Source organism: Neovison vison, chromosome 10 (genome assembly GCF_020171115.1).
Source record: "Neovison vison isolate M4711 chromosome 10, ASM_NN_V1, whole genome shotgun sequence".
Lineage (NCBI taxonomy): Eukaryota > Metazoa > Chordata > Mammalia > Carnivora > Mustelidae > Neogale > Neogale vison.
The window spans coordinates 14,909,342-14,932,210 of NC_058100.1; the positions used below are offsets into that span (position 1 = coordinate 14,909,342).

Genomic DNA, 22,869 nt, shown 5'->3' on the forward strand with positions numbered 1-22,869 from the left:
CACAGCATAAGCTGTATCTCCTTTTGAGAGTTTTATGGAGGCCATTTGCATTGTAGAGGCTCTGAGAGCCCTTTCAGGAAAATAATAATACCGATGATGCTGTGAGACCAAATCTATTTTCTAAACATTTTGGGAAACGCCATGTACAATGAACTACTTGGTTGAATTTATTAAGGGATAATGTTACACCGTTTTATCAATTAAGGTACTACCACAGTGAGTCTGTCTTGCTCTTCCTCCCAAAGTAAGCTCTGTATTAGGTGAGGGTTTGTACGGTCTTGGCCTGAACTTCACCATGACAGACTGGAAACCAAGTTATTAACAAGCTCTTCTTACCACTCCCCAGTATCCGTAAAACATTTATTTTTACTTCTTTCTTTCCGTTTTGCCTCTTTCCTCAATCTTTTAAATCCCATGTGAGCAAAAACCTGCTGTATCTTGATCCAATCTATCACTCTTTAGGGAGAAGTTTTAGTAACTCCCTGTCTATCTCCTTTTCTGGCTTCAGCCTTAGCTCTGCCTCACGGACACAGCCCCCCTTCGACCTCCTAGCCTTCTGAATCTTTCAGGGAGCTCCTCTTTCTGTCCCGTGTCCAGTCCAAACTTACTCCCAGTTTTCTGTCATTTGGAAGAAGACACACATGTGCACCAAAATGTAAATAACATTCTCCTCTGAGACACGTTGACATGATAATAGGGAACAGTGCTTACCTCTCATCTTGCAGAGTATAATTCTGGCTTTCCACAGCACGAAGGTGCTTTCAGTTCAATTCAGTTCCATAGTGAACCCCGTGGTAGACCGGGGAGGGTTGGATCACTTTAATGTGGTGAGCTTTCATGGGTGACTGGTAAAGAGGATACAGATTGCCATTGCCTTTAATTTGAGAAACGAGGCTAGTACCAAAGAACAATTTCTTTGTGTTAACACCCATGGAAATGTGCCTTTCCTTTGGTGTGTAAATGTGATTTTGACGGCCTTGCATGAAATGTGTTTCAGGTTTGTCATACTCTACAGATGTGCTTGCCAATCCCTGGCCATTTTGTTTTAGCCATCACTTTTTTTTTTTTTAAACATTCCTCCAGTACCTCTGGACCATTCTGTGTTCTACCTTCTGTCTCCATAGCACCAATGGGTGATACTGTATGTATACTGGTTTCAAAGATGGCTACCTCAGCAGTAAGCCAGTGCCTGTTTTTGCCCACAGGGGTGCGTCTTGACAGAGTACGTGGAGGTCGGCAGAAGTACAAGCGCAGAATAGACGCGGAGAACAGCCCCTACCTGAACCCTCAGCTGGTTCAGCCAGCCAAAAAGCCATGTAAGTACAGCAGACATGTCTGGCTTTCCAACACACAGAATCCTCCCCGTTGGCTCTATGTGTGTCGGTCTTGGCACGCCCATTCCTACTGACTCCAAGGAGACTTGTCTTTGTTGGGGGGCCATGGCTGTGTTCCCAAGGATTGCCTTTGAGGAGCAACAGCTACTTGGCTAATTATCTTTTTTTTTTCCCCCTGTGGGTTTCTCTCCCTTACCCTTTTCCACCAAGTCATTTTGTAGAAGCACAAGCCTATTAAGGCACAGCTTATATAATGCGAATTTTACATTTGCTGGTTACCTTTATTTTCAGAGGTACATAAAATGGATCATACTGTAATCATTAGTTCATTGGAGCTGTTAGTTTCAGATTTCACAAGAAAGTGATTTTTGTAGTTTTCAGTAACTAAATGAGTTTGACTGCTCAACCTCCCAATGAAAATACATTAGGAGCCTCATTAATTTGACGCTATAGAAGGTTAACACACTAGGTAGCAATAGATTAAAACAAGAAGAGGCCCTGCTGGTAACAAGCACAGGTTGATGGTTCAATCTCAGATGCCCTTATGGGCATCATGAATTGTTTTTAAAGAGTCCGTGGTTTTATAATGCCAGATTGCAGTTGGAAAGGATGATGGTTACATTGCTAAAACGCAAGCCCCATTCTCTTTGTCATGAACTAGAAAGAGTTGGAATGTAGATTGAGGCAATAACTGCATCCCATTTTCTGAAAAGTCAGTTCATAGTTCTACTGCAACAGAACTAGCCTTTCAGGATATTTATGCACAGAGTTTGTACGAGGCACTGAGAAGTGCTTGATGGAATCAGTTCCAGCATTTAGCTCCACCGTCTTAGAAGACACAACCAGCACCTACCAGAGGAGGGTGCATCCTAGCGGTTGTGGAAGAGACCCGGGCAATGTTGGATCTGCTTTCAAGGGAAGAGAAAGCGTCCGCTTCTAATTCCGACTCTCCAGGAGGGGTCGCTGCTGTGCATCATACATGTGAGCATATGGGGATCTGTTAAATAAATAAAACAGACCCTGAACTGTAAATGAAAGGACATTTTAGCTATGTCAAAGGAAAAACAACCAGTTTTACATAAAATTAAAGCTTAAGTGAACATATGGCATAGTTTCCTTTCGCCTTTCCAAAAAACATTATGTTGATTATACCTTCAATTGTCCAATCTGGCATCTTCTCCTCAGCCTGCATACGCTGTTTGGCATTCTGCAAATACAATCTAGGACTGCATTAAGCAGATTTTGCACATTATAATAAGAATCTTTCTGATAATACAATAAAACGCAATAAACAGTAATGCTTAATTTCATTAGAGGTTAGTTTTCCTAGACTCAGTATCATACACACTGCCCATATCTCATTCATTTTACATGAGCATCGACTGAAACCATTGATAATTTCCTCTCCTGAGAGAAAAACAAGCCCTGGCCCGGTTTGCGCGTCCATTTGATGGAGGGACATCTATGGTTTTCGGCGTAAACCTGAGAAATTGGGAAGTGGCTCGTCAAGTACCTTCCAGAAGATTATAGCAATTTCAGTGAGCTCCATTTGTCTGAGATAAAGAGGCCTCCTAATAAATCATTACTCATTATCTCAAGGCCTCTGTGTTAATTTTCCTTAGTCCATCCAATTAGTGTGTTTTTGTAACAAACATTTATAAAACTTAATTTTCAGATCCTGTCAGATAAGTGTCAAGAGACTTTGCTAGGCTTTGCTGAGAAAGTGGCTGAGGGAGATTTCTGGACCCTGACCGATTGCTTGTGTACTACAAAAGCCCAAGAATGGAAATTGGGTTCTATTGATTCTAATTAGGGAAACATTAAATAAGATTTACCTAGAAACAGTCCTGTCGGCTGTTCTGTTTTCTGAATGATGGGAATTTCTCAGCTTCCACCAAATGTCTCCGACCCTTCCGGTCAAGTATCCATTGATTTGGGTCAAACAGGTAACCATCTTCCCAGGACAAAAGGATCCAGATTCAGAATTTGCTTTGGGCACATTTGTGTGCCCTTTATTAAATATTGCATTTTCGTCTAATCCTGACACACTCGCGGGTGCTGACAGGTTTTGTTGCATTGTCAGAGCAATGAAAGTTGAAACTTTTCCAAGCGTAACTAAAAATACAGGGTGTTGTTTCCATAGCATATATAAGAAACAAATGCCATTCTTCACAGATCCTACAGATTAAAGGAAAAAAAAAAAAGAATCTGTATTTAATTTTATTTTTTTCCCTACAAAATATGATGGTTGGGGGTATTTCCTCCCAAATCTGCATTTTCAATTTGGTGATAATTGAATATTACAGTCAATGAATGGTTATCTGTTGATTATTTGCAATAAATGTAATTCAGATAGCAGCCATAGTAATAAAGTGTTAAAATGTTAGAGAAATTGCTAATTAGAGCTTGGATAATCTCCTTGTCATTTTGTTAAAGAAGACTAAAAGGAATGCTATGTTTTCAGTTCTAGGGTATATGCGGTCTTTTCGTTTGGGGTTGAAGAAGTTAAAAATTTAGAATGAAAGGAAAATTATCTAGTAAATGCAAAGAGAACTGGCTTTGCTCACAAAAGTCCCATCTAATGCTCTGGTTTGCTAGAGTAATAGTACACAGAACATTGAAATACTTGGGTTTATCCTTACCCATTTGTATCTCTTCCCTTAGAAGAAAGTATAAAATCTAAAGCTACACATAGAAATTGAGAATAGGGCCAACAAGAAAAATCATTCCGTTAGCAAGGCTTTACAACCCTTCCATAAACTCTCACATGCCCCTAAGCAATAAAACACATTTGATGTGATGCTTTCCATTTGTCTCTAGTGTTTATTTTATGAAGGATTTTAAAAACATATATCACAAATTTCAGACAGATAAATCTGAACCAGAGAATGAGCTAAAGACAACAGATGAAAATAAAGGATTAAAGAATTAGACACTCCAAAGAGAAAATATGGTAACATTTAGGTAGGAGTGTTTTCCTGGAAACAGATATTGGCTATATTTGAAGGATTGGCTGAGCGTAAGGGGAGGGAGAGAAAGGAGAGAAATTCCTATTTAATGCATCCCACAGAGATAGAGTTATATAGTCAGTAATTCACCCAGGCAGAAGGGCTCTGACCTTTGCTCTTCTTTGAAGGAATTAAGACAATTAATGACTTTCGTGCCCATTATGACTATGGGCGCTGGTAGTTCTTTGCCTTCCACATTATATTCTGTATTTCAGTGGTTGACTGTGGATTTTTAGTTTAAAGATCTTGTATACTATCGAATCTGCTTCCCCAAATCCCACTTAAGAATCAAAGAGCAAACCCAGAAAGCATCTAACTTCTCTTATCTGTTTGCTCTAAAAAATTTCATTACAGGACAGATGCTTCATTCCAGTAAAGGCAGGTAGAGCAGAGAAGAAGAAAGGAATGCATTCTCTTACAACCGCAGTGGCTTCTTTCTTCCTCTGAGTTTGCCTGAACACTGTTGACTCTGCATATATTGAACCAGAAACAGAGTATCTGGGGTTTGTTGTAGGCATTTGGAATTATTTGTCAAAACGCAGCAGACTTTAGGGTTTGGGAAAGCGGGATAGTGCTGCTAGTGATCTTGTAGTGCTCTGGTCTGATCCTGCAGATAACAAGATTGTCTCACATTTGTTGGTGGCCGAACCAGAGAAGATCTACGCCATGCCTGACCCTACTGTCCCTGACAGTGACATCAAAGCTCTCACCACCCTGTGCGATTTGGCGGACCGGGAGTTGGTGGTTATCATCGGATGGGCGAAGCACATTCCAGGTACGTTTTCTGAAAAGAAAAATAAATAAATAAAAATGAAACCGAAAAGGTTGCAATAATTCCCTAATATGTATATTGAAGCAAATCTAAAAATTGGTCATTACTATGTTTTTTTTAACCTTCACGTGTGTTTTTAATCATACTTCATTTTGAGCTTTGCTTAACCTTCCCGGAACCATAAGCCTTTCTCTATCTGTGCCACCTTGAACTCTGTTTTTCTGGGGTTTTTTTTTGTTTGTTTGTTTGTTTGTTTTTTTCATAGGCAGTGGTACTATTGCCAACACACGGTAAAGAGAATGTAACTTAAAAAAAAAAAAATGTGTCTTCCTCCCTCTTAAAATTCTGAGCTTTCTCCTAAGGAAACACTTCTCTTTTTTCTTTTCACTTTAAAAAATGTCTTTGTCAGCACACATCTAACATGCCTTTTTTTTCTTTTAAGACTCCCTCACGTGTTTTCATGGTGGCGGTTTACAGGGACTTGCTCCTTGTATTTGCCAGCACAGCTTTGGTTCACAATTAGATATTTACCATGAATTTATACACAATTATACACAAGTTGTAAATCAATATTAAATGGACATCATAAACTTTCTCATACAGTAACTTAAAAGGAGTATTTTAAAGTACCCTATTACTTTCCTTTCTCAGCCCATGCCAATAACCTCAGTAAACATACCTGGTCTCAAGGGTTGAGAATTTTGGCGGTCTGCCTGAATTATTTGTGTTTGTTTGAACTTCGATCTTCAAGTAGTTGGTAAACAAGTTTTTGAACGATGAGCGGTGTTTTTCTGGTACGGTTAACTTACCTCTGTCTCCTTAAACTAGTTTGTCTTTATGCTTTGAATGCTACAGTAATTTCTTTAATCAAATTGATGGAAGTCCCTTTCCCAGCCCACACTGAAACCAATTTCTTGGTCATGATACGCCAGCTATGTTGCTAACAGTCGTAACGAACTGTCAGGCGATATCGCAGTGAAGCTAATTTGAAGTCATTAGGTGTGCCGCGTTCAGGCGACAATTTGTTACAGTGGTTAGGAACACAGCTGACATTTCTGAATGGCTTTGTTCGGCGCAGTTCTAGATGAGGCCAAGCAAATTGTAAACTAATTTAAACATCACTCTGTATTATACCAGCTACTTTGTCTTACACTGTTTGCTAATAAAGCACCCCAAATTAAGTCAAAACTAGTTAAAGAGGTGAGCTTGAGTGTGTTCTTTAGAAGATACTTAACGAGGGTTACTACATGTACGACAAGGATGCGAATTTGATCGTGTGGATAGTTGATACCACATTTCGATTGTAATCACATCTATGGGACTTCAAAATGAGGAAAGAAGAAAAGAAAAGCTAAAAGATGTCAAGACATTTGGGAATGGTGGCAGTGGGAACTGTCGAATTTGCTTAAATAACGTATGAAAACTTACCTAGATGAAAAGTAGCGTGAAGGTTTTAGAGCAGAAGAACATTAGTATTTGTTGAAGTAGCCACACTTCTTTAGATAGTCAGTATGTATCATTTGTATTTATATATTTCATTACTTTATGTTTATAGACATGTACACACATGCACATATATACTCACATATTTTATTTTTTAAAAAGATTTTATTTGTAGGTAATCTTTACACCTAGTGTGGGGCTCAAACCAAGAACCCTGAGATCAAGAGTTGTTCCCTCTGCTGACTGAGCCAGCTGGGCACCTCTCTACTCGCATATTTAAAATGTCATTATTCTGGGCTGCCTGGGTGGTTCAGTCTGTTGGTTAAGCATCCAGCTCCTGATTTTGGCTCAGGTCATGACCTTGGGTTTGTGAGAATGAGCCTTGCATTGATTGGGCTCTCTGCTGGATGTGGAGTGTTCCTAAGATTCTCTCTTCCCCTCTCCCTTGCTCTCCTTTCTCTTTCTTTCCCTCCCTCCTTTTCTTAAAAAAAAAAAAAAAAGAAAAAGAAAAGGACAAAAAATATCCTTATTCTAACTCAGGGTTTCTCAGCCTTGACACTACTGATACCAGGTCCATTCATCCGGCGTCGTGGGGACTGTCCCGTTCCTGGTAGGATGTTCAGCAAGCAGCGTCCTGGGTTTCTATCACTAGTACCCTTGAGGTGTGACAAACAAAAATGTCCTTAGACATGGACATGTGTCCTCTGGTGGGCAGAACTGTGCCCATCTTCCCCGACTGAGAACTCTTGTTTTAATCCGGGAATCCAGTCCTATTATCTTTAATTCCAAGACAGGGACATTTGAGGCGTAAGAGGTAAAGACCCTTACACAAATTCACAGATGTGTCTGATGCCTTCAAAGCCACGCTGCTTCCTAGAGTAGAATCAGGAGCATTTGAGAGAAGCGCTTCAGAGTAAGAGTGATAGGAGTGTTGGTGTTACTGATAACAACAGCATGAGACACTGTCGCTAGGACTTGAAACCACCCATTATTTTAGGGAGCTCTGCGCAAGTTCTCCCTGAATTAAGAGACCTGTTAAGCCAGTATTTTAATTTTGCTCAGACGTCCCATAATAATGACCAGTGATAGTCAGCAGGTGCTTACCATGCTTTCTGGGAAGGAAACGTCCGTGATAAATTTGTGGGTCCAGTTGTGCGTCTAAGTAGAAATGTCAGCTCACAAAGGAACCTGTCACAGTAAAGGGGCTCTGGTGACTTTTGTGAAGACAGTAACTTTAAATAACTATGAGTAACAGCATTTCCAGTGGTGGAAACAATTACTATACGATTATGTGTTCAGTCTTAAGCTGAGGCTTAGAATTGGTGGAGACGGACGTGATTCTCTCTCCACAGCAGATGCCAGAGGAGGTCACTGTGGAGTGATGATTCACGGCTCTGGTGTTCTTGATACCCTGAGGGTGTTTAAATGATTACAAGGAGTGGCTTGGCTTTTCAGAAAAGGATTAGCCAAACAAGAATTAGCTGGAATTCTTTTAAATTGTTAAATAAGAAGCGTGCCCTACCCTGTTTCGAGGTAGAAGAAGAGGGTGCTCTGAGGTCAGGAGTGCTTGTATACCCGGGCTTCCCGGAGGTCGGACGCAGCAGCCATTTGGAGCATAGGTTGGGGGGCTGGGGGGGCGGGAGACAAAGAGAAGATAAAGATTAAGGCCACATTTCTGCCTTGATAGAAGTAAAATCATGTTCTTGATAACATGACCCAGTGCTCGTAACTGGGGTCAGAGCCTGAATTAAAGTCAAGTCAGAACTGAAATTTCACCCGTCTTGGTCTTAACTTTAAAACTCTTTGTGTAAAGCTTCTGTTAAAATTAAAGTGAAATCTTTCCTTAGTACTAAAATGTAAAGCCTTTGCTCTCTCTGTACTGCTCTCAGTTTGTGTCAACACACACACACACACACACACACACACAGATGCACACACACACACACAGACGCACACACACACGCACACAGACACACACACAGACACACACACAGATGCACACACACAGACGCACACACACAGACACACACACAGATGCACACACACCCACAGACGCACGCACACAGATGCACACACACACAGACACACACACACACACAGACGCACACACACACAGAGATGCACACACACACAGACGCACACACAGACACACACACAGATGCGCACAGACACGCACACACACACAGACGCACACACACACAGACGCACACACACACAGACACGCACACACACACAGACGCACACACACACACAGACGCACACACACACACAGACACGCACACACACACAGACGCACACACACACACAGACGCACGCACACACAGACACACACACACACACAGTTCAAAAATTAAGTTTAACATCTCAGACAAGAACCGTAGCCTCTCTGCAGTGCTAGGAACGGATTCTTCTATCCTTGCTTTTGCTACATAAGAAAGTGCAGAATTCAACAAAAGAAAATATTGAAGGAAAATACATATGGCGTGTTTTTTTTTTTTATCAGTAAATCGAATTAGTTGACTTACTTTAATAAATCACATAAATGGAAAAGTGTGTTCTTAGGAAACATGACCATACTTTATCTATAGAAGAAAAAAGATCACAAGGGCTTTAGAAAATGCTTGACTTTAGTTGGAAGAGCGTAAGGGCACAGGAACAGATGATGGTGCCCTAATAGCCCTTTTTAAGAATGACAGGGCCCCGCCATTAGCATCCTTTTATATCCTTGGAAATTGCTCATGCCTCGCTTTTCTGGTTCCTATCTGCCTGACTCTTTTTTATTTCTCTTTCAATTTCGTCCGCGCTCGGATAAGCGCATGCTAACACAATATGATTGAGCTGTAAAATGGAACGCTGTCGCCTCTAATCTCTTTTATGTAGATACGGAGTTACCGCACACTCCACTTCATTCTCTCCCATTGTTGGCCTTTTTCAGAATGGACTGCCCAGTAATGGAGGCTCCGTCAAATATTAGAGCTAGGTTTCACGGGGTGTGATAAGACGATTATCAGCCCCGCAGTCAGATCTATTATTGTTCTTCGGAGTTGATTAAAATATTATTATGTACTGTTACTTTGTTAGCAAAATGCAGAAATGTGCTGAGTCAGACGGTGCTTAAAAAAGCATCGCCCATATTAGCTGACCTATATAAGTGGCTTAAATAGATAATGGGTCTCATCCGACAGTTTACTTTTAAAAGAATAGAAGGGTATTTGAACAATTAAGTGAATGAATGAATGAATGTATTTTAGAAACATTTTTTTTCCTTTATCAGAGATGGCCAATTTTCAGGCAGGCTTGTTTCTTTTTAACACGACAAATTAAACCCTTGCTGCTAAAGCAGAGGACTCTGTGTCAGTTCGGGCCCTCTTAGTCACATTTATAAAATGGCATCTTCTGGAATGGTATCAAAACAGAAAAAAACAAAAAACACAACCTTACCATTTTTTATCAGTGTAGGCAGGAACTATTAAGCTCTAAAGGAAAACCACACTAGAAAGATAATGTGATAGAAGCATCTTTATGTGTAGTTTATTCCTGTGGGAAACAGAAATCTAAGTATAGAAACCAGCATTTTTCATTTACACTGAAGCATTTTTTGGTAAAAACGTGCAGTCAGAAGAACGTATCAAAAATTGCTCGTTGAGTTGGATTTTTTTAGTTTTTCTCAACAGAAGTATTGGGACTTTTCAAGAAGTGGCAGAAATCTTTAAAGAACACATATAAACTCTTTCTGCATTAGAATATAAATTTTGTGGGTGAATACCCAAGGGTATTTTGAACATCTGTTGCTAATTATGCTGCTTATCGATTGTTCTTTTGTTCTGATGCACTTTATATAGAGACTAATTTTTAAGATTATATCATCCCCAACCAGAGCTGTGGAGGTTTTTAAAATGCCCATTCCTTATCTTAAACCATCACTTAATGGTGCTGACGATATGTGCAAAAAGTCACACAAACAAATGTGCTGGAAATAATTACCATATGATGGTAATAATATATAAATAATATATAAATTATATCATTTATAACGTAAAAGTATGTTTCCATGTGTGTATGTGTGTGATTGTGGTTTGATGTGTGGATCAAGGGCATGGTTGACTAGGGGAAAGTTATATAAGTAGCACCTAAGACTCATTTTGGGCTTTCTGTCACTGGTACTTGGTAAATATTTTATTGATTAGTTGACTTAAAATATGCATAGCCCCAAACTACTAATTGGTTCTGAGGCTCCACTCTCTATCCTGTCCCAGAACTGAATTTATTTATTTTTATTTACTTTTTAAAGATTTTATTTGTTTATTTGATAGAGAGCTAGAGAACACAAGCAGGGGGAGCAGCAGGCAGAGGCAGAAGGAGAAGTAGGTTCCCCTCTGAGCAGGGAGCCCAATGCGTGACTCGATGACAGGACCCTGAGATCATGACCTGAGCCGAAGGCAGATGCTTAACCCACTGAGCCACCCAGGCACCCCTCAGAACTGAATTTACATGTAGTTGTAATTTCTACTTTCCTGTGAATGAATTGAAGTGATTACAGCCTCTTTTATCAGGACCAATTTTTCTTTCATGTATGTGACTTAATGATTTTGGAACTATGAAGAGGTTGAGTCTTTTAGTTAAGTGTAGTAAATATAAATTTTAGATGTAAAGCCTTGGCACTTAATAATACTATTTAAATTATAATTCTATTCAGTTACCAAATATTTGGAAGTTCTATTTCTTGTACCTGGTAGGTGTAGACCTGTGCACCTATTGTTGTGGTTTCCAAGGGTGGAATGAACCTGAAAGTAAAATCAGACAGCCTAAGCTGTGGTGGGATAATTTTTTTAAGTTACTTAATTGCTCTAGCCATTAGTTATATTGTGAAAATCAAATGAGGGAGAGAATACACATGCAAATTAAACACATATGTATAATTAATTTGCAAATTATAAAGCATGATCTAAATGTAAAATATCAGTGTTCATCCTAGTTCCTAAGATACTGCACATTGATTGTCATTTTATTGCAGTTAAAACCAAGTGATCCAAAAAGTCAGTGCTAATAAAATCCATTTCAAAAAATATTCACCGTAAACATTGGTTATAATACAAAGGTAGAAGGGAAGTTTATTTACTCAAAAGGATCTGTGTATGGGGGCACCTGGGTGGCTCAGGGGGTCAAAAGGATCTGTGTATGGGTATGGTCATCATTTGTCTTAGGTGGGCAGGATCATTAGCACCTAAATAAGCTAGTTCATCCTTCTGAAAGCTCACCAGAGGTCCTTCGTTTTCTGCAGCTAGAAGTAAAAACAAACAAGCAAACAAACAAACAAAAAAACCCCATATATAAATTGGCAAAAAGTTGCCAGTTTTCCTAGACAGAGATCTGGTTCAAGAGACAATCCCAATCTTGTGAAAGATGCTTCTGGAGATTGACTGTCACCACTGAGTTCCATGATTTGTGACCTAATGCCTGATCTGGGACCATGCTGGATTCCCTGCTCACATTCTCTCTATTCCGGCATGCCTTGGGCTCCAGGACTAGATGTCCCCCCGTACATAGCCATGCTGTTGTATACCTCTAATCACAAAGGAATCATAATTTCATAGTGATCATCGAATCTGGTTTACGTGTTCCAGGAGGTGTCATGTACCCAACTCTACGCTTGGTGCCATGGGAAATATTAAAGATAGAAACATGGCATGAGCTCTACCCGGAGTCACATATCTCTGTCCAAATAAATACGTGTGCATGTGTGTGTGCATATATATGTGATCATCTCATTTCGATGAGACTAAGCCTTCAATACAAAAAGAACTAACATCTGTATGATTACTAATTGTTTACGAAGACTTTCTCAAACATTTATTGGATGCCCACAACAATTGTGTTGCTACTCTCTGGGTAGGTTTTATTCTTATTATCCCCACTTTATATATGAGCAAACTGGAGAGTCAGGAAGTTTGACTCTCATGTTTGTCAGTACGCATGTTTCTTGGACCCCCAGAATGGTTAACTTAAGTGGTTCTTTGGCAGTAGCTTTATTATGTCTTTCTTCCCTGTCCTCCTCTCCTCCCCCCATGCTCTGTGTCGTTTGTTCCAGATTACCTACCTACCTCTCATCACGAGGTTAGGAGAATGGAACATATTTGGCCTTTCAATCTTGTCTATACATTTACAAAATGCAAGATTCAAGGAAAGGAGGATGAATAAAAATGGAAAAGTTGTGACACTTCTTTTCAGTCCAAGAAAATCAACGTGTTTGACTGATAGTGTACCCTACATATGGCTGGTCACAAATTTTAATGAAACAAGGCAATGACCGTTTAACTACTCAATTGGAGTAGTGGGAAAATTCCCTAAATGATTAATTGCTAAAATCGGATGCTCCCCATCCCTTCCTATGTTTGGACTCACTGGCCATTGAATTTGATTGAGAGTTACAGGTAAACCAGAGCAGAAGTGCATCAAGTGACTTTGAACCACACCAGATATCAAAGTGTTAGCTCCCCCACTTGACCTTGAATCCAATTCTTCCTCCCTCCCTCCCCCCTTCCCTCCCACTTGCCTGCCCGCCTGCCTGCCTTCCTTCCTTCCTTCCTTCCGGCATTTAGTCAGCTCTATGCCAGGCATTGTGCACAAAGGATACTCACAGGAGTATGAATACCGCGCAGCATCTGCTTTGTCGACCCTCCCAGTGTCATGGGTGATTCGGTGAGATGAACGGACAGCTCGGACTCCATGATGTGGGCTGTGATGGTGCTCTCGCCCACAGTCACATAGAAGCGTGGACAGAGCGGCATGGGAGGAGGTCCATGGCCGAGGGTCCCATCATGAAAAACCTTGAGTTTCTTGCAAAGGAAATAGCATTTTATACTGAAGGCAATGGAAGAAATTAACATTTTTAACTCAGTGATGTGATTAAAACTGCATTTTGAAAAGACTAAAATCAGAACCTTGAATGAACTTCCATAGAGAAAGATTACTCTGTGTACTTTTGAAAACAACAATGTTAAATTTCTGAGCGTTAAAGATTTCTGTATGAACTGTGTCCTAAAATAGGATCCCACTTGCAGGCAAGTTCTCAGTAATGGTCAAACTCTTTTGAGCAATGAGGTGATAGGTTGAGTCCAGTCATTTGGTTAACTATATGTCATGATCTTTCAGAAACCTGAAATAACTTATAATCTTTCTGAAGATTATCAAAATATTGACATCCTGTGGACTTGGCCCAACTCTTTCTGTTCTGGAATTCTGATCATGGAGCTGTTACTTCTGGCTTGTAGATTCTTCTCGAGGCTACTTGATGAGTTAAGAAAGACTTTTGTGTATTGGGAGGAAATTGTTATATGAGAGCTGCTATAATTAGTATAATTCATATGTGCTTAAATGCTTCATCAAAATATCTTTTTCTACCTTTACAACAAGAATTGGAGGGAGAAGAGCAGAACATGACGCCAACATGTTTTGTTTCTCTCTTCCCCCCCTTTTGACCCTCCCTCCAACCCTAACCCCGCCTGCCTTCTGGGGGCCGGTTGCACATTTTCCCCTGTGTCCCCCTTTATCTGCCTCAGCCAATCTCCAAATGAATGCATGTCTATCCTGGCCTTGGCTTTGACACTCTGGATATATTGATTAATAGTTGCCCTAAGCTCCTTTTAGCAAATCAAATTTTCACTTTTAGCAAGGATTTCGCCTCTGATTTATTCAGCAAAGTGAAATGCACTAAATTGACTTTGACATTCAGGGAAAATGGCTGAAAAACAAAGAGCAGAAGAAAGAGATATAAATTGTGTGGCAGCTGGAGACTTCAAGCATCAGAGAAACAGTTTTCTATAGAATGCAGAGTAATTTAAAAGCACTTTTTAAACACGGAGAGAAGTGATGTCTTCAAAAAATTTAACTGCTGAGTTTTCTTTTTGAAAGAGGGTGTAAGTATTACTCAGCTGAACTCGAGAGTTTCTGGTACAAGACATTATATTTTGTAGATAAAAATAGCTATGTAATCCAGGATCGTTTGTATCAAAATTAGTTTATGAAAGTGGGGAGGTAACCTAATTACCTTGGAAAAGAAATATTCAAGAATAATCCGATACAAAATAGAATAGTAAACTCGAAAGTGCTAGTACTTTGTAGTTGTGTGTGTGTGTGTGTGTGTGTTGTAAAAAAATACTTCGTCACCATAAGGAGAATTTGAAAAAATTTTGGATCACAGTCTCAGTAAAGAAAAGCCATGCAGCTTTGCTCTTCTGTATGACTTTTTCCCAAGAACGTCAGCTTTGGCTGTGTTCTTTTATGTGACTAAGCCAACCTCGTGCCTTGTCAGACCAAGGTTCAGTGAGTAAGGACCATCACGTTCAAGATACCAAGTGTGGTTTTGATTGGTAAAAGGAAGCAGAGCTGGCGTGTGGATGAAGCAAAGGAAGGGAAGTTGGGCTGAACTCACCAGAGGCACTTGGGGAGGAATGGAAGGTGTGAGGCACTTCAGGGAATATTTTTTTGATACTGCGATCTAATAGACTATTGCCTCCATTCTGTGGAGGGATTATCAGAGCAGAGAAAGGAGAAGGGGAGAGTGAAATCGATGGCTGGAATCCAGTGCTCATTGGCCTCTTTCCTGTTCATTGTGACCATTATTAACTGAAGTTGGGGTCCACGTAGTCAAGGGACTCTCCAACTCTCTATTATTATTCTCTTTCCTTTCATTTTTAATAAGTCTAATTTATTTTTTTAATGTTTATTTGAGAGAGAGAGAGGTGGGGTGGGGGGCCGAGAGAAGGAGACCAGCAGACTCCCCACAGACCAGAGAGCCCAGCGTTCGGGGCTCCATCCCAGAACACTGAGATCATGACCTGAACCGAAATTAAGAGTCAGACGCTTAACTGACTGAGCCATCCAGGCACCCCGAGGTTTAATTTATTTTAAATAAAACCAGAGTGACCCCAGCTCTTCATATCTGTGGCATTTTACACATCAGATGCCTTAACAGTGTCGCTGATCTGTCCGTAGGCGTGTGGTTTCCCTAAAATCAAGTTGCTTCCTCCCCAGTTCAGCCCACTTCCAAATATCATAAATGACTCTTATGTAATTAGAAGATTCCAATTAGAAGAACCTATCTAACCTGCCAAAATCACTTTAACTGACCACAATTGCTAAGAAGTTTATGCTGTATGATCAACAGAAACCACCTCCGTTTGTTTCTAAATACCCTGATATTTTTCTTAAGAAAAGTTTTCTTTTTCCCAGAAAAAAACACTACTTTTTTTTTTTCTCTGAAGCAATCCACAACTTTTATTTTTTATTTATTTTTGCCACGTTATTTCTTCCCTCCAGCGAGAGTCAGGAATAATGTACAAAATACACAAAGTCCACATTAAAGCAATGTTAGCTTACATTTCATATGTGGATGTCTTATGGTGCAGGGCAGTATTAGTATATGAATTAACAAGTGCTAGTACATGTTATTTAGTTAAAGAGGAGGATCTAGTGGATAAATATCACCCCTTGGTAATTCTGAGAGTCGTAGTCAGCTTAATTAATCCCCAAATTTTGCCAGTCTCTACGAACCACAAAATTTTGCTTCCAGTACAGAAATCATATTTCCGTTGCCAGAAACGGGCCTTAAGCCCTGACTGCAAATTGTTCATTGTTAATATTAGCTCAAGAAGGGGAAAGGACCGGTTTCTTCAGCTGGATTCAGACGAAGCGAGTGGGTAACGGGATGCCCAGGTCAGCACCCTAGCACGTCTGGTTTCGGAGTCATCAGAGCCAATTAATAAATACTATCACTCCAGGGGTGTCTCCGAAGAGCGGCTCCCTCCTCTCTGTGTGAAGGAGGCTTCACACCTGCTTAACCTGCATTAGGAAAGGATTAATTACCCGAAGTGCGGGGCCCCTCAGCCAGTCAGCACGTTTGTGCTCGGGCACATGGTGGCCTCGGCTGAGGAGGGAGACCGGGAGAAGGAGCAGCTGGAAGATCAGGGAAAGACTGGCTCCTCCCGATGTGGTCAGCACTTTATGGAAAAAAGAGGAAAAAAAGGTCCATCTGTACATATTCTTGTGATTTTCTGTGTCGCGGCAGAGCCCAGTGGCAGGGTATCTTCGACACAGATCCACACACCTGAGAGAGGAGTACATTCCCGAAGGTTCTTTGGCCTCCCTGTGTTACTCAGATTAGCCTTTTGTGGAAAAACACGGAGTAATTGTTGGTAACACTCCAGATTTATTTCTGTGAGTGGCTGTTTTTTTTGCAGTAAATGGTTTCATGATAGACTTTACCCAGGGTTTTAAAAATACGCTCGTTTATTCAGGAACATGCCAGGAGGAATCTTTGTGACACACTTTTTAAAAAAAAAAAATCAGAATACTGAATAATATTGGAGAGAGACCTCTTTCGCCCCAACATTAATTATGGGATGACAGTACCACAGTGGACCTTAGAGATCATTTGGTCGAATTTTGCGTTTTAATTGCATTTCATTTACTAGACTGTAGTGGGCGGTGTGCCCTCTTTGGGGTTGGAGACCGTGATTCAAATTCTGATTTTGCTGCATACCACAAACTCTGGGTGTTTATGCATAGGATGGCGTAATAAGGCCAACTTTATAGGTTGCTAGGACAATTCTGTGGGTTAATATTTGTCAAGTGCCTAATCCTGTCCCTTGCTTTTAATTGTAAGTGTTCAGTGAGTGTTAAATGCCTTTACATACAAATTCACTCTTGGATAAAGACACTTATGACCAGGAAAACTGAGTTACCCAGAGTAACAAAGCTAGTCAGTGACAGAGTTAGAACTAAAACTCAAGTCTTTTAGTTCCCAGTTGGGCATTACTGATATCTGTCATTGTCACAACCAGTTTTTAGGGAAAAAAATGTATCTTTATACAGAATATTAAGTATTAGCAATTATCCTCTTGACTTTATGTCTCTTCTACATTATACCACATTATATTACATAATGTAATACCTTTAAGTGTATTTATTTGGACATACATTTCTCAAAGATAGATTAGCTGTGAAAATGTTACGGAAGAGTTCTTGTGATATATTTTTAAAGTGCATACTCCAAATTAGAATCAATACACCTATCTTTTGTTATTCTTTGATAAAACCTGGGTATAATATCTTGAATATATCAGAGCAAACGCCTTTCTGAAGGATTATTAATATGTACGTATGGCTGGTAATACTTCTATAGCACCCAGGGGGATACAGTAGAGAAAAATCCCTAACTGAAGCTGGAGGAGGGAAAACATGTCCCACAGGCCAGAGTGGCTCAACATTGCTCAGCGGAGTATCTTAAGAGCATAAGGATAAAATACCATGAATACGTAGGTGGGCCTTCTTTATAAAGCATCTTTGAATATACTTCTCTATAAATACTGATGCCATCTTTGAAAACAACATCTCTGACAGATCAGTATATAACGTTGGGTTAAAATTCACTTGTGGATAATCCACAGGGGCTCATTGACGTGGGTAGTTATCTGACCTGTTACACTCAGTGAGGGTTTCAGGTTTGAGCATCCCTGTAATCGCCGTGAAACTTTAACACGAACTTCCAAGGTACTTTGACATATTTAGAATAGAATTATTATTTAATTTGAATCTGACCATAATGTGACTGTATGGTTGAATACATTTTATATGGGCTGAGAATGGGTGATATGTTATCTTCAGAATATCAACTCTGATAATATTGGGATATCCGAATGTGGTAATAAGCTCTGTAAATTCAGTTCAACTTTTCCCTGAACTCTTTGTAATATTCAGTTGCCCAACAAAAATAGTGTGTGTAATATATTTTTATAACAGACTAATACTTATTCACATGTGCACTGAACAAAACCATCTATGTTGGAGGCCTCCTTGCTAGCTGATTGGCCTGATACCATAGTTGGGAGTCTTGGGAGTCTGTCTTTGTCATTCTCGTATGACTATGAGGCAGAGTTGATCTCCTATCAAAACCTCTTTTGAATTTTTTTTTTCCTTTTGGATTTTTCTTTCAAGAGTGTTGCTTTGCAACTCATTCACGATCATGGTTTTCATTTTTCTGTCACACATGCTCAAGAGTCCTGAAGAAATGTTTTGAGAATGAGCTAAGCCAGATGGCAGCCATGCCTCCTGGCCCTGTATTTCAGTGTCTTCCCCTCCACAGCTCTCTCTCCCTGGGTTCTGCATCGGGGGTACCCTGTGGACGACACTGAGGGTCAGCAGCTCCCTGAAAGGATTCTTCTACGGTTTTCCAACTATATAGGCGGCGTTGTTCTGAACGCATTTAGATTTTAAATGGCCAAACTACCTCAGGAGTGGAGTGTCTTTATGGAAAGAGTCCTGCCTGCTGCATTAGGGAGGGTGGCCGTGTTTTTGCTTTGAGAAAGGGTTCTTCATCTCCCTTGACATCATCTGGGACTATGGAGCTGATTTCGGGCTGGAGCTCTGCTCAGGATGATTGAGGTCGTGTTGCATCTCCTGCCGTTAACTTTTGTTCTCGCCTGCGGCAGCACGATGTGGAGGTGTGGGCTCCATGTTGCATCCGCACTTTGCTTGTTATCCTCTTATCAAGCTCTTCGCGTCCCTTTGTTTATTTGAGGCGACAGGAAGACTGTGTAAAGGCTGCTTAGTCAGGGATATCAGCCTTGTTGGCAGGGGAGTGATTGCCAGTTGAAAAACAAGGCATTATTGCTCATTTTTTCCCTCTTATTAGTTTGATTACATTTGCAAATCAAATCAATCCATCAGACATGATCAGGCCTCGTCCGCATTTTAAGGAATAGTAATCTCCGTCTAATAAGATGCAAATGTGTCACATCGGTAAGTAACCAATAAATCATCGTCTTGTCTTTGGCAATCATTAAATATCAGAACCAACAGTCAATTTTTAGTATTTTCAATTTGCGATATGCCGCTGGAATATAAAGATAGATGGACGTAATTACACAAACCAAACACTATTTCAGTTCATTCCAGACAGCAAATTTAGTGGAAGGTATAACTGGCTTGTCATCACACTACATTATTCCTAGCAGTTCATGCAAAGTTCACAGACGAGCTTCAAATGGACATCGCTTTTTTTCAACTTCTAACAACGTCCCTACAATGGCAAGCAAACTTTGATGTAAGGACTTGAGCTGACTTCCACGTGGCTGTTGTAGTCAGATGCCAAGAGGACAGGAGACATATGTCTCTCCCATCAGAAACCCCTGGCAGTGCCAGCTCCAATCTCCTGGATTTTCTATTAAGAAGAAAATGAACTCACAAATGTAAAAATAAAGAAAAACAAACTCTTCCGAGGCTCTATCCCGTCTTCATCTATTTTGACGGAAAAGTCTCTCTTGTGGTGGGAAGGGAGCAAAAAGTTTTCCCTTTTCTGAGTTTTATGCTTTCAGAGCTTCTCTGTTTGGGCAATATATTCTTTTCGCTTAAGCCGTCCTCGGTGAGGTTGTGCACGTTTGCAGCGCCCTGATTCGGTCAGGGAGGAGAGTGAGTGTTAATTTTTGGCCCAATGCTGCAATGTTGACAGATATTTTAAAAAATGTTATAATTCAGAAGATGAGAAATGAAATTGTTTGGCTCGAGTCACTGATCTGAATGCCTTTTCCCAAATTACGCTTGGCAACTCAGTATCTTCCAATGAACGGTGATGACGGCCGGTTCATTCATTCATTCACTCACTCACCCATTCATTCATTCCCAGGCACTGACTTCTCACACGCGCAGGATCCTCCCCACCTCTCTGGGCTCCGTTTATCTCAGTCCTGTCAATATTCGTGCTTTTCCATCCTTTTCCAATAACGCCTCTTGTCTGTTTCTTTTTTTCTGAATTCCAGTACAAAGAGCCCTTTTAAATCGTTGATCTGATGATATTTAAAATTTGCAATACTTCTTCCTTTGATTTTTGTTTTTTACCTTAGCCTCACCTAGTGACTGACATCACTTCTGTTCTTTTGCTTTCTTCTCGGCAAAGGTTCCTTGCCTTCTCCAGTGTAAGTTGCTAAGTAGGACGTGAAGAACGTATTTACATGACCTCAGTGCACCTGCCGCTTTATTTCGGTGGCACTTCCAGTCATCATTGACTGATTCCAGTTTGTCTTGACAGATTTATCATACTCTTTATAGTTAAAGCTTAGAGCTCAAGATTTGGCAAAGCCAACTCACTAGAGTCTCTTATTTGCAGTGAGAAAAGCAAACTCCAGAGTATTATTTAATAAAATCCATTATTTAAAATTGATAAAATTACATTTCTTTTTTTTTTTACGATTTTATTCATTTATTTGACAGAGAAAGTGAGAGCATGAGCAGAGGGAAGGAGCAAGGGGAGAGGGAGAAGCAAGCCCCCCACCGAGCAGGGACCCATTGGGGTCCCAAGACCCTGGGATTATGACCTGAGCCCAAGGCGGATGCTTAACCAGCTGAACCACCGAGGTGCCCTAAAGTCAAATTTTTGACAACATTACTTATTTGTTTCAAAAGTGCTGGGTACTCTACCCTAACCTAATCACTCTGCTAGGGGGAGGGATATAAAAGTAAACCATATAGGTATAGTCACAATCTATTGGGGAATAAAAACAAACAAAGAAGCAGTTACTCCACTCCAACTTGAGGAATCCCAGGTTTCCTAAAGCCTCGAAGGCCTTCTGTGTAGAAATCCGGGGAAGACAGATTTAGATTAGTGGTGTTTAGATGTTTTAGTTAAGCCTTAGCTTCCTTCTGCTGGTGAAACCAATAGTGTAGGTTAAACAGCCCCATGTTCAATACCTCTGCCCCATTTGTTAGCAGGACGGGGGAACATCTTTCATTGAAAAATGAAGAACATTCTTTCAGATTTTAAGAAATTGTGGGGCGCCTGGGTGGCTCAGTGGGTTAAGCCGCTGCCTTCAGCTCAGGTCATGATCTTGAGGTCCTGGGATCGAGTCCCGCATCGGGCTCTTTGCTCAGCAGGGAGCCTGCTTCCCTCTCTCTCTCTCTTTGCCTGCCTCTCTGTCTACTTGTGATCTCTCTCTGTCAAATTAAAAAAAAAAAAAAAGAAATTGTAATACAGGGGTTGGCTTAGATTTGGGTTAAAAAAAAAAAAAAAAAAAGGTCGGGGGCTTCAAAGTTAGACTCTGAAAACACCCAGTCGCTTGAGGTGGCGGTCAGAAGAGCTTCCCATCGGCACACTCAGCCTCTTCGACACGTCGCAGGTGTGCCTGCTGGCCGGGCACGTGGGCAGGCAAATGCACCGTCACCTTATGAAAACCATGTCATGCTGCTTCTGCACCTCCATCACCCTACCCTCTCACAGTCGGTAGATTCCCAGCTTTCCTCTCCTTTCTGTAAAGCTGCGGTGGGTTTTTTAAATGCGGCTCCGGTCTTTCCAGGTGGTGGTTGCTCCAGCCAGCCCGTGTAGCTCAAGGAACCCCATCCCCGGCAGCACTTGCCAGGAACCCCTTTGAGCTGCAGCTGATGAAAGCCATACAGCTCACGCCTTTGAAGCTTTGTACCAGAACCTTCTGCTCTCTCTAACCGATTTACATACCACCATGGTATGTTTAATTTGCTTTTTCATCAAATCAATAATGGGTCTAATTGAAAAAATTGGCAGTGCTACGTGCAACCTAACTACGGCTCTCGATGTTTGCCGGCTAGAGGGAATGTCGCGCAGCTCCGTGTCAGACACCTGTGTTATTGGTGTGCTCCCGCGACTAATGCGCACAAAAACAAACATTAATACAGGTGGAGCATCTGCACCAATTGATCACTATGCTATGAGAATTAATCACCTGGCTTTCAGCTCGAAGAATAAAATTTACATCTTTAATGTATGAAATGGATTAACACACACGCTTGCACCATCGACTTCGGGCGGAGCTCAGCGGGCGAGCCCCCGCCGTCCCCTTCGGCTGTGTTCCTCTGGACCTTCGGACCTGGGCATGTACATTCAGGGCCAGGTTTCCCTGAGAGCATTTTTTTAGAACTTAGAGCTGATCCCTTTTTGAGTCAATGGTGATTGGAAAATATTGGGTAAGTATGAGTCAACGTAGGGGACTAATCCTTTGAACTCTGTAAATCTCCCTTCCAAAACTGTCCGATGGTGCTCTCGAGGTTGAGTTTGATTCTCTCATCCCAATCCAGGATGGATTTGGGCAGCTGCATCATCGTTATGGAGCTGTGTTCGTTGAGCATTGGCTGGGTGTCAGGTCCAGGGCTCACAGTTTTATGTACATCATCTCATTTATTCTTCGGATCAGCCCTACGACTGTGAGTTGCCTCTGACATCACTTTATAACTGAGAAAATTAGATCTCAGAGGAATCAAACAACTTGCCCAAGCTCCCAAAGCTAGTATA

General features: G+C 40.9%; 1 protein-coding gene across 13 annotated transcripts in view; it reads left to right on the top strand.

Annotated features, from left to right (window-relative positions):
* Window positions 1–22,869, top strand: part of ESRRG (estrogen related receptor gamma) — a 622,952-nt gene that overhangs the window by 556,329 nt on the left and 43,754 nt on the right. For all 13 annotated transcript variants that reach the window (XM_044266835.1, XM_044266838.1, XM_044266840.1 and 10 more), the window contains 2 exons: window positions 1,206–1,316; window positions 4,956–5,117. In XM_044266835.1, the coding sequence (XP_044122770.1) occupies window positions 1,206–1,316; window positions 4,956–5,117 (273 nt within the window). The remainder of the gene's footprint in view (window positions 1–1,205; window positions 1,317–4,955; window positions 5,118–22,869) is intronic.